The sequence below is a fragment of the Humulus lupulus genome, chromosome 7 (assembly GCF_963169125.1).
Source record: "Humulus lupulus chromosome 7, drHumLupu1.1, whole genome shotgun sequence".
Taxonomy (NCBI): Eukaryota; Viridiplantae; Streptophyta; class Magnoliopsida; order Rosales; family Cannabaceae; genus Humulus; species Humulus lupulus.
The window spans coordinates 207,032,727-207,047,628 of record NC_084799.1 but is presented as its reverse complement, the minus strand read 5'-3'; the positions used below and the strand labels follow the sequence as shown (position 1 = coordinate 207,047,628).

Genomic DNA, 14,902 nt, shown 5'->3' with positions numbered 1-14,902 from the left:
AAAAAGATCACTAACACAATTTCGTTATATATATTTTGCTCAAAATATATGATGCTATTAGTACACAAATATATATTATTGAAATTTATTCTACAAAATTATAAGTGACTATTTTTTTTAATAGGCAATGATTAAATATTTACACGTTGGTTTCAAAATCAACGTCTAAAGGTTAATGGTTATATGCAAAAATATAAATTGTAAAAAAATATGTTAAGGGGCAAATCAATATTTTTTTTGTGAAAATAGTATATTATATATATTTCGTTTTTTTTTTTTTTTTGTCTTTTTTCAAAATTTGGGGGAGACCCCATTTTAGCAAAGAATACCTCTGTCCTCTAATGGAGCCATAATTATTCATAATTATTGTATAGGAGCCAACTGTTTTTTTTTTTAACAAAAAGAAGATAATGATGATTATGTTAATATATATTCAACATGATATGGAAATGTGTAAACAAGAAAATTTAATTTTGAAGCCACTATATCTTTTATATAAAAATTGTATTGATAACGGAAATTTTTTGTTTTAATAATTTATTTTATTAATTTTAACGGAATATTTTAAATATTTAACAGAATATATTTTTAAAACTAATTAAAAATAAATATTTATTAATTATATTAATATAAATTCAAATATTATAAAATATCATTATTATATTAAAATTTAATATAAGACTACATATATAATAATTATATTAATATAAATTTTAATTTAAATTCAAATGTTATAAAATATTATTATTATAATAATATATAATTTAATTTCAAATATCATAAAATATTATTATGATAATAATATATAATCATAATTTTTTACTATTTATATTAATATGAATACAAATATTATTATAATAATAATATTTAATACAAGACTAGATATTTAATACTTATACTAATAATAATAATCTTAAATTTTATTAAAAAAATTATCATTTATGTTAAAAAAAGTTATCATATTATATGTATATGTATAAAAATCATAAAGAATAATGTTTTGGTTTAATTTTTTATTTAATATATTTATGTCATTTTTTTTATATATAATATTGTTTATTTATTTGAAATTAATATGACAATAATGCAAATTTAATAAATATAATTAATAGAATCTATAAATAAAACTAAATAAATGTGTATTGTATATTATTTGTATCTAGTATATATATATATATATATACGAATATATAGTTATTTATTTAAAATATACTTATTTATATATGACTCCTTCTACTCTATCATTACTATCCGTTTTGAAATAAAAAAATGAGTTCTAATCATATAAGTCTACCTGAAAAAGATTGGTCTAGCTTAATACATTGTTACTCAACTTAGGAATAAGAAGTGGTTTATTTTTTTTAATTTTAATTAACAATCTATTAAATCTAGACCACATTATTTGAGATGCTATTTGTAATTATACACTTTATTCCTAAATGTTTCCCTCTTATATATATTACTATAACTTTATTAAATTGCTCTTATAAATAAATTATCTAATAAATAATAATTATAATTATAACTAAACTAATAATAAATTCACAAAATACTGCCTTCCGAAAATTTGTTGCATCTTCTCAAATTTGACCAATGGATGATGTATAATTTGTGTCAAATTTGACTTAAAATATGTGTCAATAATAAATTTGACCAACTTTTTGTATCTGTACTCCAGTACACAAGGTGCAAACTAGCTAAAAAAAATAAATATAACAATTAATGATTATTGAAAATATACAAAAATAATTTTTTTGAATAAAAGATAAATTAAAATTTTAAAAATTAATAATTTGTATTAATGAGTTGCATAAAAAAATGTGATATTAATTAAAAATGTGATATTTATTGTGGGCTAAATTTGGCCCATGCTATATGTTGTGCCGAATTTGGCACAACTTTTAGCATGTACTAAATTTGACACAACTTTTATACCACTATTGGAGTTCATTTTTATGAAAGATGGGCTAAAAAATGGTCATACACCACTTTTATAGCACTCCATTGGAGATGTTCTTCCGCGGAAGCAGCTCGAGCAATCCACCGACAGTCGATGGGTTCGGGACTGGGATCCTCATGCGTAGTCCTCAGAGCCAATCCTTTTCTCGAAGTTACGGATCCATTTTGTCGACTTCCCTTGTCTACATTGTTCCATCGACTAGAGGTTGTTTACCTTGGAGACCTAATGCAGTTATGAGTACGACCAGGCGTGAAAGGCACTCGGTCCTCCAGATTTTCAAGGGCCGCCAGGGGCACACCGAACACCACGCAACTTGCGGTGCTCTTCCAGTCGCTAGACCCTACTTCGGCTGAGCCGTTTCCAGGGTGGACAGGCTGTTAAACAGAAAAAATAACTCTTCTCGAGGCCCTCATCGATGTCTCCGGACTCTCTAACATTGTCATCACCTGCCACGTCTCGATTAAGGTATTTTAACCAAATTTCCTTACGAAGCTCACGCTCGCACTGCTATCAGATGGGTTTCCCCTATCTCTTAGGATCGACTAGCCCATGTGCAATTTCCGTTCACATGGAACCTTTATCTTCTTATTTGTATATCAACTTCAACATGAAAATCCTGAACAAAAGTTATATACTAGTTGTTATTTATACCATTTTTAGCAACTTAAACCCCCATCAATAAGGGTTACTAATTAATTGGTTTTATATATATTAGTTTCATTAATAAAAATCATGAGCATATGTTATTAGTTGTTATATACATCATTTTGAGCATCATAAACTAACAACAAAGGTTATATATCAGATTCGGTAAAAAATCATCAACAAATATAAATATATATGTATATAAATATTGTTATATGTATATTAATTTCAGCCACTTAAATAAGAAATAAATGTTACATTTTTCGATGTTCCAGTTTCAGTAAATAAAAAAACCATGAACAAATATTACTAATTTTTATATCCTTACGTTTTTACTAAATACCATATATAGCCTTATTTTTTAAAAATTCCACAACAAATCCTGTGATTACTAAAATGTACCATAAATAACCTTGAATATCTGGTTCGTTTTAACAATCACAAGGTGTGTTGTGAGATTTTTAAAAACATAGGATTATAAAATGGTATAAACCCTTTCTATATATACATATCTTCAATAACTCAAAGTACCTATAAAAGTTACTATTTGTTATATATATATTAATTTAAACAATTCAAATCATCAATAAAGGTTAATAATTATTATACACATCACTTTTTAAACAACCTAAACCAGCAACATGAAGGTTACTAATTGGTTTCATGCATAAGTTCGAAAACCTAAACCGATAAAAATGGTTACAAGTTGGTTTTCTATCTGTTTTTAACATGGAAAATATGAAATCAAGTTGCTTGTTATGTACATAATTAGCTACAGTAAATTTATTTTTTAGAGAAGCTACAATAACCTAAATTTGAAAAATGGTAAAAAAACTTACATATTTTGTTTTAGCATAAAAATCATGTAATAATACCCTTTTTTTAATAATAATTAAAAAAAAAACTATTAAGAACTTTCTTAAAGACCCAGAATGGTGACAAGGAAAGAAGATGATTTTTATGCTGTGAAAGGCACACCACAAAACAGGGCTTCTTCCTTAAAGGCCCAAGAACAGAAGAGGCCCTTTGAATATTGATAGATCACATATTTTTAGTAAAAATTATATTATATACTCATTTTTAGACTTTCTAGTTGAAGAATACCTCCAATTTAATTTTTTTTAGAAAAATACCACTTTTTAGGTCCATATCCCTAACATACCCTAAACTTGATCCATACTTTAACTTTTTTTCTTGCATACTTCTTAAGTAAAATTTATCGAATTGTGATAAATGGGAGAATGATAATTTGGTAAGTTAATATCAAAGATCTTTTTTTTTTTAAAGTTTATATTTAGATAAGTAGAAACTTAATAAAATTAGTAATATAAGTAAATTTGGTTAATACAATTATATAGTGGTTATTTATTAAGTTTTCCCATTTTTTCTTTCTTATTATTATTATTATTGTTATTGGATTATATTAGTGAAGATTAAGTTTTTACTTTTCAGGGTTTAATATGATTTTTGTTGATTAATGAAAAAAAGGGGGAAACCCTTGAGTTGGTTCTCTTGTTTGTTATTGGTTCAAATGCAACACATGCATGCTTTTGACTTGGAATAAATCAACACAGAACATAGTTAGTAAAAGTGATGCTATTCGATACTGGAAGGTGCTCAACACCACATGAGGTGACATTTTATAGTTGGTTAGCGATATTTTATAATATATATTAAATTTAAATGTGTGAGACCCGATATTAAATTGTACCAATAACAGTACGATACATTCTTGTAGTTATCAATTTGGGTTAGTAAATTGTTATATTCTATTAATAATTATTATTAAAATTTAAAAAGGTTATTTTAGGACATTTTAAACATTCTAATGAATTAGTTATCTTTTAGATGAATGACATTAGAATGAATTAAATAAGAAACAAAGAATTACTTTATTTTTGTTTTGGAAAAAGAAAGAGTGCATTAATTGAAACTCTTTAGTAGAAAAAGCAGTGCAAACCCTTTATGGGGCAGAGGTCACTTGCAGACACTTTGCTCCACTTTGCATATCCATGCATGCATATCACTTCTTTACATTAAATTTTCTAGAAAAAAAAAAAAAAAAGTTAAACTACGTACCTTCAAATACAAGTGTCATGAGCTGCTAATACCACTTTCAGAACTGACCCACCAGGTGTTTGTGAAAATTTTCCAGAGATTATTATTACTGTTATGGGTTCAACTCTGGAAGGAAGACCATGGAGTTGGAAACCAGCTAAGACATTTTCCACAAAGGTAAGTAAACTCTCCAACTTTTTTCTCAATACTGTACTGCCTCTGCCTTCTAAATCTCATCTAATACAAAATTCCAAGATTTACTTTCTGCTTTGAAACTCTTTTAATGAATGAATGATTGCTTTTGTTCTACTTTCTTGTCATGCTTGCTTAAGAGTGGCTAATGGGTTCTTTTGTGCGTTGATTTTAGGGTGGTTTTTTGTTAGCCCAAAGAAGAACTAGTTTTGTTGTTTTTGGTCATATATATATATATATAAGTTTTATTTCTTTTCTCATTATAGTCGTACTATTGTCTTCTTTGGCATAATATTAATTTGTTCTTGTCTCTATCCCACAATACAAGCCCTAACTAACACATTTGAATGAGAAAAACGATTCTTTGGGATGACTAACTATAACTAGAATAGCCTCAAATGAGGGTCATTGTCTCACACACACCTCCATAGTTTTATCTTCTATGGGCACCCCCCATACTCTGTCTTTTTCACAAGGATAATATAATTATTAAACCACTATTTTGCAATTTTGTTTTTATATTTTATTTTAGAAAGAGGTGGAGGTGGAGGAGTAAAGGCTCACATTCCACTGCAGAAAGCATTGAATTCTGGTGTTGATTCCCCAGTGTTTTGATACAGAAAACACACTGCTACTTCTAAATTAGCAAAGAGCAATAACTGCTCTGTCATATAATAATGAGAAGCCACCCCCCACACCACATGACCTCTCTTTAATAATTTCACCTCTACCACAACATATATCCATTATTGTCTCTCTTCTCCCACTCCTTATATTCCTCTCAAAACATCTCCTTCTAAATGGGTTAACTTTGTCTAAGGCTCTTGTGCAATATTCTTTACACTTTTTTCTGGGTGGGTTTTGGTTCAAGGCTCCTGTGCTTTTATCAAATTTGTTGCAAAAATGAAGGTCTCTGGCTTCTGGGTAATGTTCTTTGTGCTTTGGGCAACTATGATACTCCTTGGCTTCTCTAGCTCCAAAACTGCCTCTAGTCTTCATGGTATTTCACTGCAGATTCTTGTTTCCTTAATCAAATTTTTGTTTTTGCCTTAGAAGAATATTGTCTTTAATTTCTTATTAGTGTACACAATCTTTTATGACAATTTTTAAACTATATATTTAGTTCATTTTTTTGAGATGGAAGTTTACTACATTTCAGAAATGCAAGGTGGCGATGGGTCAACTGTGATAACAATAAGCAGAAAGCAGCTGAAGGAGAGTAGTAGTTATAAGGCAAAGACAAAGAAAGGTAATGAAGATGATGAGGGCACTATAGATATGAAAGATTACCAACCAATTGATCCAGTTCCAAGCTCAAAGGCATCTATAAGACCTGGGCCAATAGAGCATGGGAGTCCTATAACCCCATATATCCCAAAGCCTTCTCCTGCTCCTGCTGCTGACCATCCCATTCCCACTCCCATTCCCAAGGGGGGTGGTGGTGGTGGTGGTGGTGGTGGTGGTGGCCACTAATTGGAAGAAGATGACTGTTATGCCAAACACTTTGTTTGTTTTGCTTTGCTTGTAATTTGTTGTACTTGTGTTGAACAGCTTGTATATTATGATGCACTGCTGCTACTGATGACAGTGAACTTATTTGTGAATGTTTTGTTCTGTTCTTTGTGTCCAAATCTATAATTGTAATGATATTATACACAGAAGAAACCAGAACCCCATCCATGGCTCAACACTAATATGAATGTTGTTGTTGGTACTTGTATCATTCCATGAATTTGGCCATGCTCTTGCTTCAGCCACCTCACTCTCTCTCTCTCTCTCTGTTTTGTATTTAAGGCATAGAGATGGAGTGAGCACATAGCCATCTCCTTCATTTGCACTTAATTTGTGTTTTTGCTTCCTGGTGCTTTGGTGGCTTGCTCAAATCATTGCCACATTTTGCTTCTCTTGGTGTATGTGTGTGTGTCTATATATTATATTATATAAAGATCCCACCAGACTAATAAGTGGATATGATTATGGCTGATTTCATAATATGAATAATAATTCATTTCTGTAAAAGGATTTGGAATAATTCCAGCAATATTCCACTAGAAGATCATTCAGCTTCAACTCACACACTGTTTTGGTCTAACCTCATAATATTGTGATATTTATAATAATTTTGTGAGATGAAATTTGGCCTCAAAAACCCAAGAGCAACCCAAGGTGGGATGCACAAGGGGACGAGAACCAAAGCAATATCATTGATCGCAGGCATCAGCCCATAATAAAGGTTCAATGCACGAAGGGTAGCAGCGCCAGCACCACCATACATAACGTTCATCTATGGACAAAGCTAGTTTAGCTAAAGAATGGGCAACCCTGTTAGCTACTCTAGGACAATGATCAAAGAAAAACATGATAAAGTCATTACAAATGGAAATGATCTCGCCAACAATAGTTCCCAAGTATGAAAATGTTGAGATCAACGACCTGCACAAACGTAGGGCATGAAGGATTGCCACAGCTTCAACGATCTCAGGCGAATAAGTAGCAATCAGAGGCCAAACAGCAGATGCCACTACCTTATGACTATGGTCCCTTATGACAGCCCTAAGACCGGCTTTATGCAAGGTCACATTGTTGGCAACATCTATATTAAGTTTCAACAATCCACTCGGAGGAGGCTTCCATTTATCGGTTCGAGGTGAATGTTTCCTTACATGCCCAACACTCTATCACTTTGGTTAGACGCTTGGTATTTGGCATTGTAATCCAAATCCCAATTAACAGTCATCTCATTGGAGAGAAGGACGCTATCTTGAACCTTCTTGTTTCTTCTAAACCAAATTCTCCAATGGACCATAAAAAACGTCTCAAACTCAAAAGTCTCAAGAAGCTCTAACATAAATTGGTGATGAGTGGAGTAACTCATACTCTTATAAATTATTAAATATACCCACACACTTTCCATGTGATATATTTTCTCTAACACCACTTGTTGGAAGGATTGCCGAATAGACTTAAGCTCCTCACATCCCCATAACGCGTCGTAAGTAGACTCATCTTTATGGAAGCAAATTGGGCATTGAGGATTAGACTGAACTAATTTCATTATGTTGAGTATAATCTTCACATCTCTAATCAAAAAATATATTTTTTAACTAATTTACTCTTATTAGGTTAAACAATGAGCTTTCTTAATGGTGATTTATCACCTTTCTTAATGAAAAAAAAAACTATGATATTAGGGCTTGACATGTACTAATTCCATAATCATTATTATTTTCAATTTAGTGGATTATATATCACATGATGATGATCATCAGACTCTTCCACAATAGGAATCACAACCCCTAGATGAAGAACATGTTGATGTTGATGATCCTGTGTGGTTGGATCCACACTATCACCATGGACTACAGCACTCTTGAAATGTGCTAAAGAAGCCAGTTCAACAACAGCTTCTTCAATATCCTGGACACATGAGGCCACACTCATCAGTTGAGATGAAACTTCAAACACATTTGGAATAATCTTGAGCACTTGTTCATCCAAATCTTCCCAGAGAGATTGTGTTTTCATAATGGAATTTAGATTTTCGATTGCGGTTTTCGCCGTTTTGATTTCGGAAGAAGGAGAAGTAGAGAGATAGTGTCCTTTTATTGCAGCAGCCAATTCCTTCAAAGCTTTTCCACATTCTGAGCAAATTATTTTGCATGGTTCTTTGATTTTCATTTGGATTTCTGTACAAGCCTGTGTAGTATATGAAAACCAAACCCACTATTAGAATTTACTCAATTTAGTCAATTTCCGCTCCTGAAAACATATGTCGGAGTATTTTTTTCCAATTATTTTTCATAATGGTGTTCGTTGTAGTTATAATATCTTTCCTGTAAATTTTCGAAAAAGTCCGAAGAGTTTACAATACCGAAAACAGGTTTGTATTTTTTCGAATACGCACGGTAAATTGGAATATAAAAAAATATCAGAAAATCTGTTTTTGGTACTATAAACTATTCATAATTTTTTAAAAATTTACAAAAAATGATATCATAACTACAACCAACACTGCTATGAAAAAAAAATTAAAAATATATATATTGAGACATATATTTTTGAAAACGAAAGTGAGGCTGAAATGTGAGATTTATCGTGCCACTCATCTTTTGGTTCACATGTTTTTTAAGATTTTCATTGTTTGGTAATTTATTGATTTAAAAGTACTTTTTGACATTGACCCAAATTTGGATATTTGGTCCATGACCCAATCTGGCTCAGGAGCCCAATTTGACATAGGAATGACCCGTGTAAATATATTTGTAAATATATTTAGGACAATTATCTAATAAATGGTTTTACTTTAAGCTTTATCGGTAAGATTTTTTAGTGTTCTCGACTCGTGAATAGTTTTCGGCGCGATTTTTTTTATGACCGTATATATTGTAATTGTTTAGATCTTCCTGCAAATTTTCAGAAAATTCCAAATAGTTTACAGTATCGAAAACTAAGTTCAAACATGTTGCTTTCCATGCGCATAAAAAAAAAATTTGTCACGCGTGCAACACATGTTTGAACTTAGTTTTTTGTACTGTAAACTATTCAGAATTTTCTAAAAATCGCGTCGATACTCTAAATAGCTACAATATACACGGTCATAAAATAAAATCGCGCCGAAAATTGTTCAAAGGTCGAGAACACTAAGAGCACTACCAATAGGGCTTAAAGTGAAGCCGTTGTAGGAAAATTGTCTAATATATATAGGTTTACATGCCTGGAACAAGTCAGAGTCTAAATAGCCATGGAGAGCTTGTAGTTGGTAGGCACATTGGCGTGTTAATGCACCGACTTTCAAGTACTGATTCCATGGATGAGACCACATGAATCGCCTATGGCACGGTTCCCATCTTGCTAAATTAGCCTACAATGTTAACACACACAAGTACATACCATTATATACATATATATATATATATATAATATCATATCTTATAGATGTAATGATATTAATGTACTTATAATAATAAGACTATATAATTCATTGGGCCTGAGTAGCTCAAACAATAGAGCATTGAGCCATTAGAGATCATCAAAATCAAGATTCACTACAAAAAAAACTTGATATTTAGTCACAACTTTTTAGTGACAACTAAAAAATACTTGTCACTAAATATACTTATAGTCATAATGTGTGACAAATTATACTTTAGTCACAACAAATTATTTGTGGCAATAATTAAAAATTTTAAATCTATAATTTTTAAAAGGTTACAATATTTTGTTGTGACTAAAGTATATTTAGTCACAATCAATAAATTTTTATGATTAATTGATATTTAGTTACTACTCTAATTGGTCATTTTATGGTACATCAATTGATATTAAATTACACAAAACATATCAAAATAGTGTTGGTTACCCTAGTATTGAGAAACATAGAAAAATGTGTCATATGGAATAAATAAAAATATATTATAATACATTTTTTAAGACCATAGATTGTTGATTTTGAGATGAAAAATAATAAATCATAATAAATCTATAATATATATTTATATATTTGGACTGATCCTATTATATATACAAATAATTACTTTACATTTAAATTACATAAATAATATCATAAATTACTTGTAATATACCACAAACCGATATGATAAGAAATATATAGGAATTTTTTGAGGTAGGCGAATTAGTTTTGTCCCTACCGTAAGAACGTTTTTTATTTTTGGTACTTGGAGAAATTATAACAAATTTTTTTTTGCATGATGACGCACATTATAGTTATAACAGGCTTCATGCTAATTTTCAGAAAATTCAGAATAATTTACCGTGCCGAAATCAGAGTTCAAACTGTCAGTTGCATGCGTGCCTGATTTTTTCGGCACGGTAAATTATTCAGAATTTTCTGAAAAATTGGTGAGATGCCTACAATAACTATCATAAAAAAAAATTGGGTTATAATTTATCCAAGTACCGAAAATAGAAAACGTCCATACGATAGAGACAAAAGTAATGCCATCATCTATGCTCCCTATTTATATATATATATATATTCTGTTGCTGGTGGACTGTTGCTGGTGGACTGACTCACCATAGTTTCTTCAGTGGCTTTTGAGTTCAAAACACTTTTGTACCGATCCACATAATAACATTTATCATTTTTCTCCCCATTATTCTCAATTGTGGCAAAGTATTCATCTCCAAATCCTGACAATATATAATACAATTATATAAGTTCACCCAAAATATTATTATTAGTATTTATTATTCATAAAATAAATAACATATCCTTAAATTTTTTTTTTCTAACATGTTTCGCGTTCTTATTTTGTTTTTATCATTAGAATCAACTGTTTTGTTAATTAATTATTTATATATTAATATAAATAGAGAGTGGTCTTTTGTCAAAAAAAAAATTTCTCATTTTTAGTCATAGTAAAATTTGTAATTTATATCTAAAACTAAAAAAATTGTAATTAAAAAAATATTTCATACGTATTTATCTCATCATTAAAAGTCTGACTATAAGTATTATTAGTCACAAAAAATACAATTTGTCATAAATAAATATGTTTTTAATCAAAATATATTTTATTATTATATAAAATAAAACGATATTATAGATAATTTGTGACTAAAAATGACATATTATCACAAAAAATTTGTGTTGGGACTAAACATTTGTAAATAAATAATATTATTTTTAATGTCATATAAAATATATAAAAAATAAAGAAAAGAAAATTTGAAAATAATAAAAAAAAATCTACACTAGTGAATAGAGAAAACGTACGGAATAACTTATCAACAACTTTTTTATTTTTACAACTAATATAATCATCATCATTTTGAATATAGCAAAGAATAAAAGTACTTTCGTAAAGAACAAAAAAAAAAGGAATAATATAACAAATTCAGAGAGACGACATGAAATTTGAAAATGAGAGACCTTGCTATTCAACACATAAATTAATGTATATTATTCAACATTTTTATTCTACTATATATTGATAACTAACTATCAAATCTAATAAATTATTAGATATTGACAATAATATTAAGGAAGATTCTCTGGTGGACCATAAAAAAAGGCACACTGGTGCACCATTTTGATATTTTTTTGCTCGGAAAGTATTTTCGGCAATTTTTTTTTATCATTGTGTACGTTGTAGTTATTTAGAGCATCTGTAAATTTTCAGAAAATTTTAAATAATTTACAGTACCAAAAATAAGGTTAATATTAGTAGACTATATTTATGTATAGTAGGGAGTACCGTCCAAGATGAGGGCAAGCTTTTCCAAATTGTTGGCGACGAAGTTATGAAGATCGGTTCCAATCCAAACAAGGAAAATGAAAATACAAACACTAAGAGCCACAAAGCTTCCAATGATGACAGTGGATAATCTGTGGTATACTATTTCAAACACCTCAAGCTCTCCATATCCAGAAACCGTAACCACACAGAAGGTTAATAAGAATATCAACAATCCATAATCATATCTTGCCTTCATTGCCGGAAAGAATCTCAAGAATGTGATCATTGCACCTACAAATTTGATTTCACATATTCTAATTATTGTTAATTTCCATCGTGATTATTGCTCAAATTTCGTAGTTGCTGGCACATAGTTAAGTTAGGGATCCATTGAAAGGTGATCGAAATACCAAAACTGTCGTCTCATGTAAACTTTAATTTGCATGACACGACGGTTCAAGAACTACTATTGTCACATGTCTATTTTGACACGAGATAACAGTTCTACAAAAACTACTGTCTCTCGTGTGTTGCCTAAGTACAGTTTTGTAGTAGTGATATAGATTTTTGCTAAATGAAAAATCTATGGCCTATATATAATTTATATATAAAATATTGAAACGTACCGATTGAAAAGACAGAGATTACGAGCATAACGATCTGTCCAACTTCTCCTAATAGAATAGCTAAGCGATGGAGACCCAAAGCTAGGGCACCTGCTAAAAGTGTTCCTCCAATTCTATTCACAAGCTTGCCTATTGTCCCACCTTAATTTTCCAAACAATAACAATACAATAATATAATCAATATACGTATATAATTAAAGTTTAGAAGCTTAATTAATTAAGAAATCAAATTACGTACCAACTGAAAACTCAAACACAAGAAGAACAGTCAAGACAGCCCACATGGCATCCAAGCCAAAACCATCGTAGAGTGGTTGAAAATAGTAGTACAAAGAAATCAAGGTGAGAGCCAAACCCACTTTCAGTGAATGAATGACTCTTCTTGGGTCATCTTTCCCTAATTTCTTTGATGTTTTTACTATGTCTTCTCCCCATGCCAACAAAGCCCTACCATACTTGTTGAAACCCCAACCCATTTTCAGTAAATCTAACTTAATTTGATCTAGTGCATAATGTGGATATATATATATATATATACATTTACATATACTGTTTTGAAGATATTATATTTCTTGCATGTTCAGATGAGATAGATGGTAATGTAACGAGTTTGGAAGATAGAAGTAACAATAATAATTATTAAAAAAAGAAGAAAAATGTGTCCCATGCATATTTTGTGTCTATATATATATTAATATATATATATATATATTTCACTTACCAGCCAATGGTAATGTTATTGGTTTCTTCACATGGGAGTTCAGATGAGATAGATGGTAATGTAACGAGTTTGGAAGATAAGAAGCAGCAATAATAATTATTAAAAAATGAAGAAAAATGTGTCCATGCATATTTTGTGTCTATATATATATATATATTACCAGCCAATGGTAATGTTATTGGTTTCTTTAGAGGGAATTTACTTATTTGGTACTCTTTGTTTTTGCAAAATACCATTTTTGTATTTTCTGTTATCAATAATGTTTATCCTAATTGATAAAAAAAACTCAATATGATCAAACTCTCAGCAGTTACATATAATTTGTAGCTCGTATGATTGAGAGTAATTTGATTAAATTGGTAAAATTTTATAATATGTACAATTTTAAAATATATGGTACCAAATATGCACGTTTTTAAAATGCAGAGTACCAAATGACCATTGTTTGTAAATACAGGGTACCAAGATAATATTTTGCAAAAACACAAGTACCGAAATATTGCCTACTTTTCTTCGTATAACAAAGAGATAGAGATAAAAGTAATAACCATATGTATAATGTGTTTCAAGTGTGTGGTCAAAAAGTCTCAAGTATTCCGCAATTAATGTTTTGATCGATTTTTCTATAATAAGGAAAAAATAAATAAAATTAAACTAATGTGAAATAGAGAAAAAATTGTACTAATATATAACAAATTCCAAGTTGGTGATCTTGAAAACGTACTAGCTTTTGTAAGTATATAGTTGGCACATCAAGAAATTAATAATATTTGTCCAATTCATACTTTGTAAACCATTCAAGAATTGCCTAAATGTTAGTTTCATCATTATATCTAAATTTGCTTCGGCATTTCTGAAATTTACTTTATTTTCCGATTGTAATCTTGAATCTAATTATTAATAATAATACTAATAATAATTATTAATGTAAGTATATATATTTGGTGAAGAAGAGAGAAAAAAGTAATAAGAAAACAAACTTCTAATTGATTATTATTACAAGAGAATAATGCATGTAACACAACCATAATATCAAAATCAAAGTCATAATATCAATCAACACGGTAGTTACGGTACGTACGTACGATATAGGACAAACCTCTCACACATTTATATTATATATTATGATAATAATAAGGGTTTATATATTTTTAAATATGTGGTTTGACTCATTATCTGTTTAGATTCTGTATTTTGATAAATTATTTTTTGGACCCTTTATTTTGTAAAATGGTTCAAATAGGTCCCTAAACTTGATTTTGATGAACAAAAATATTAGTATAACAACATAATTCTTAGGCAGAATGACTATATTTTTGTTCCGAGTTGTTAGTTTGATGAATTATTTGTGATTTTAGTTCAAAAAACTTTGATCAAAATCGAGTTTAGGAGTCTATTTGAACTATTTTAAAAAAAACAGGGTCTAAAAAGTAATTTGTCAAAACACGGGATCCAACAGGTAATCAAACAAAACACAAGGTCTAAAAAAAAGTATAAACCC

The 14,902-nt window shown here is 29.6% G+C and overlaps 2 protein-coding genes across 2 annotated transcripts; one reads left to right on the top strand and one right to left on the bottom strand.

Annotated features, from left to right (window-relative positions):
• Positions 1-4,519: 4,519 nt before the first annotated feature.
• LOC133789290 (uncharacterized) lies at positions 4,520-6,578 on the top strand. The gene is made up of 3 exons (XM_062227087.1): positions 4,520-4,840; positions 5,388-5,855; positions 6,015-6,578. Exons 2-3 carry the CDS (start codon positions 5,759-5,761, stop codon positions 6,326-6,328), a joined length of 411 nt encoding a protein of 136 aa, XP_062083071.1. The 5' UTR covers positions 4,520-4,840; positions 5,388-5,758; the 3' UTR covers positions 6,329-6,578.
• A 1,505-nt stretch (positions 6,579-8,083) lies between these two features.
• On the bottom strand, positions 8,084-13,156 carry LOC133792668 (aluminum-activated malate transporter 8-like). The gene is made up of 6 exons (XM_062230574.1): positions 12,919-13,156; positions 12,681-12,821; positions 12,073-12,345; positions 10,890-11,005; positions 9,570-9,716; positions 8,084-8,551 (listed from the first exon to the last, which is right to left on the bottom strand). The coding sequence occupies exons 1-6, from the start codon at positions 13,154-13,156 to the stop codon at positions 8,084-8,086; spliced, it is 1,383 nt and encodes a 460-aa protein (XP_062086558.1).
• Positions 13,157-14,902: the final 1,746 nt, after the last annotated feature.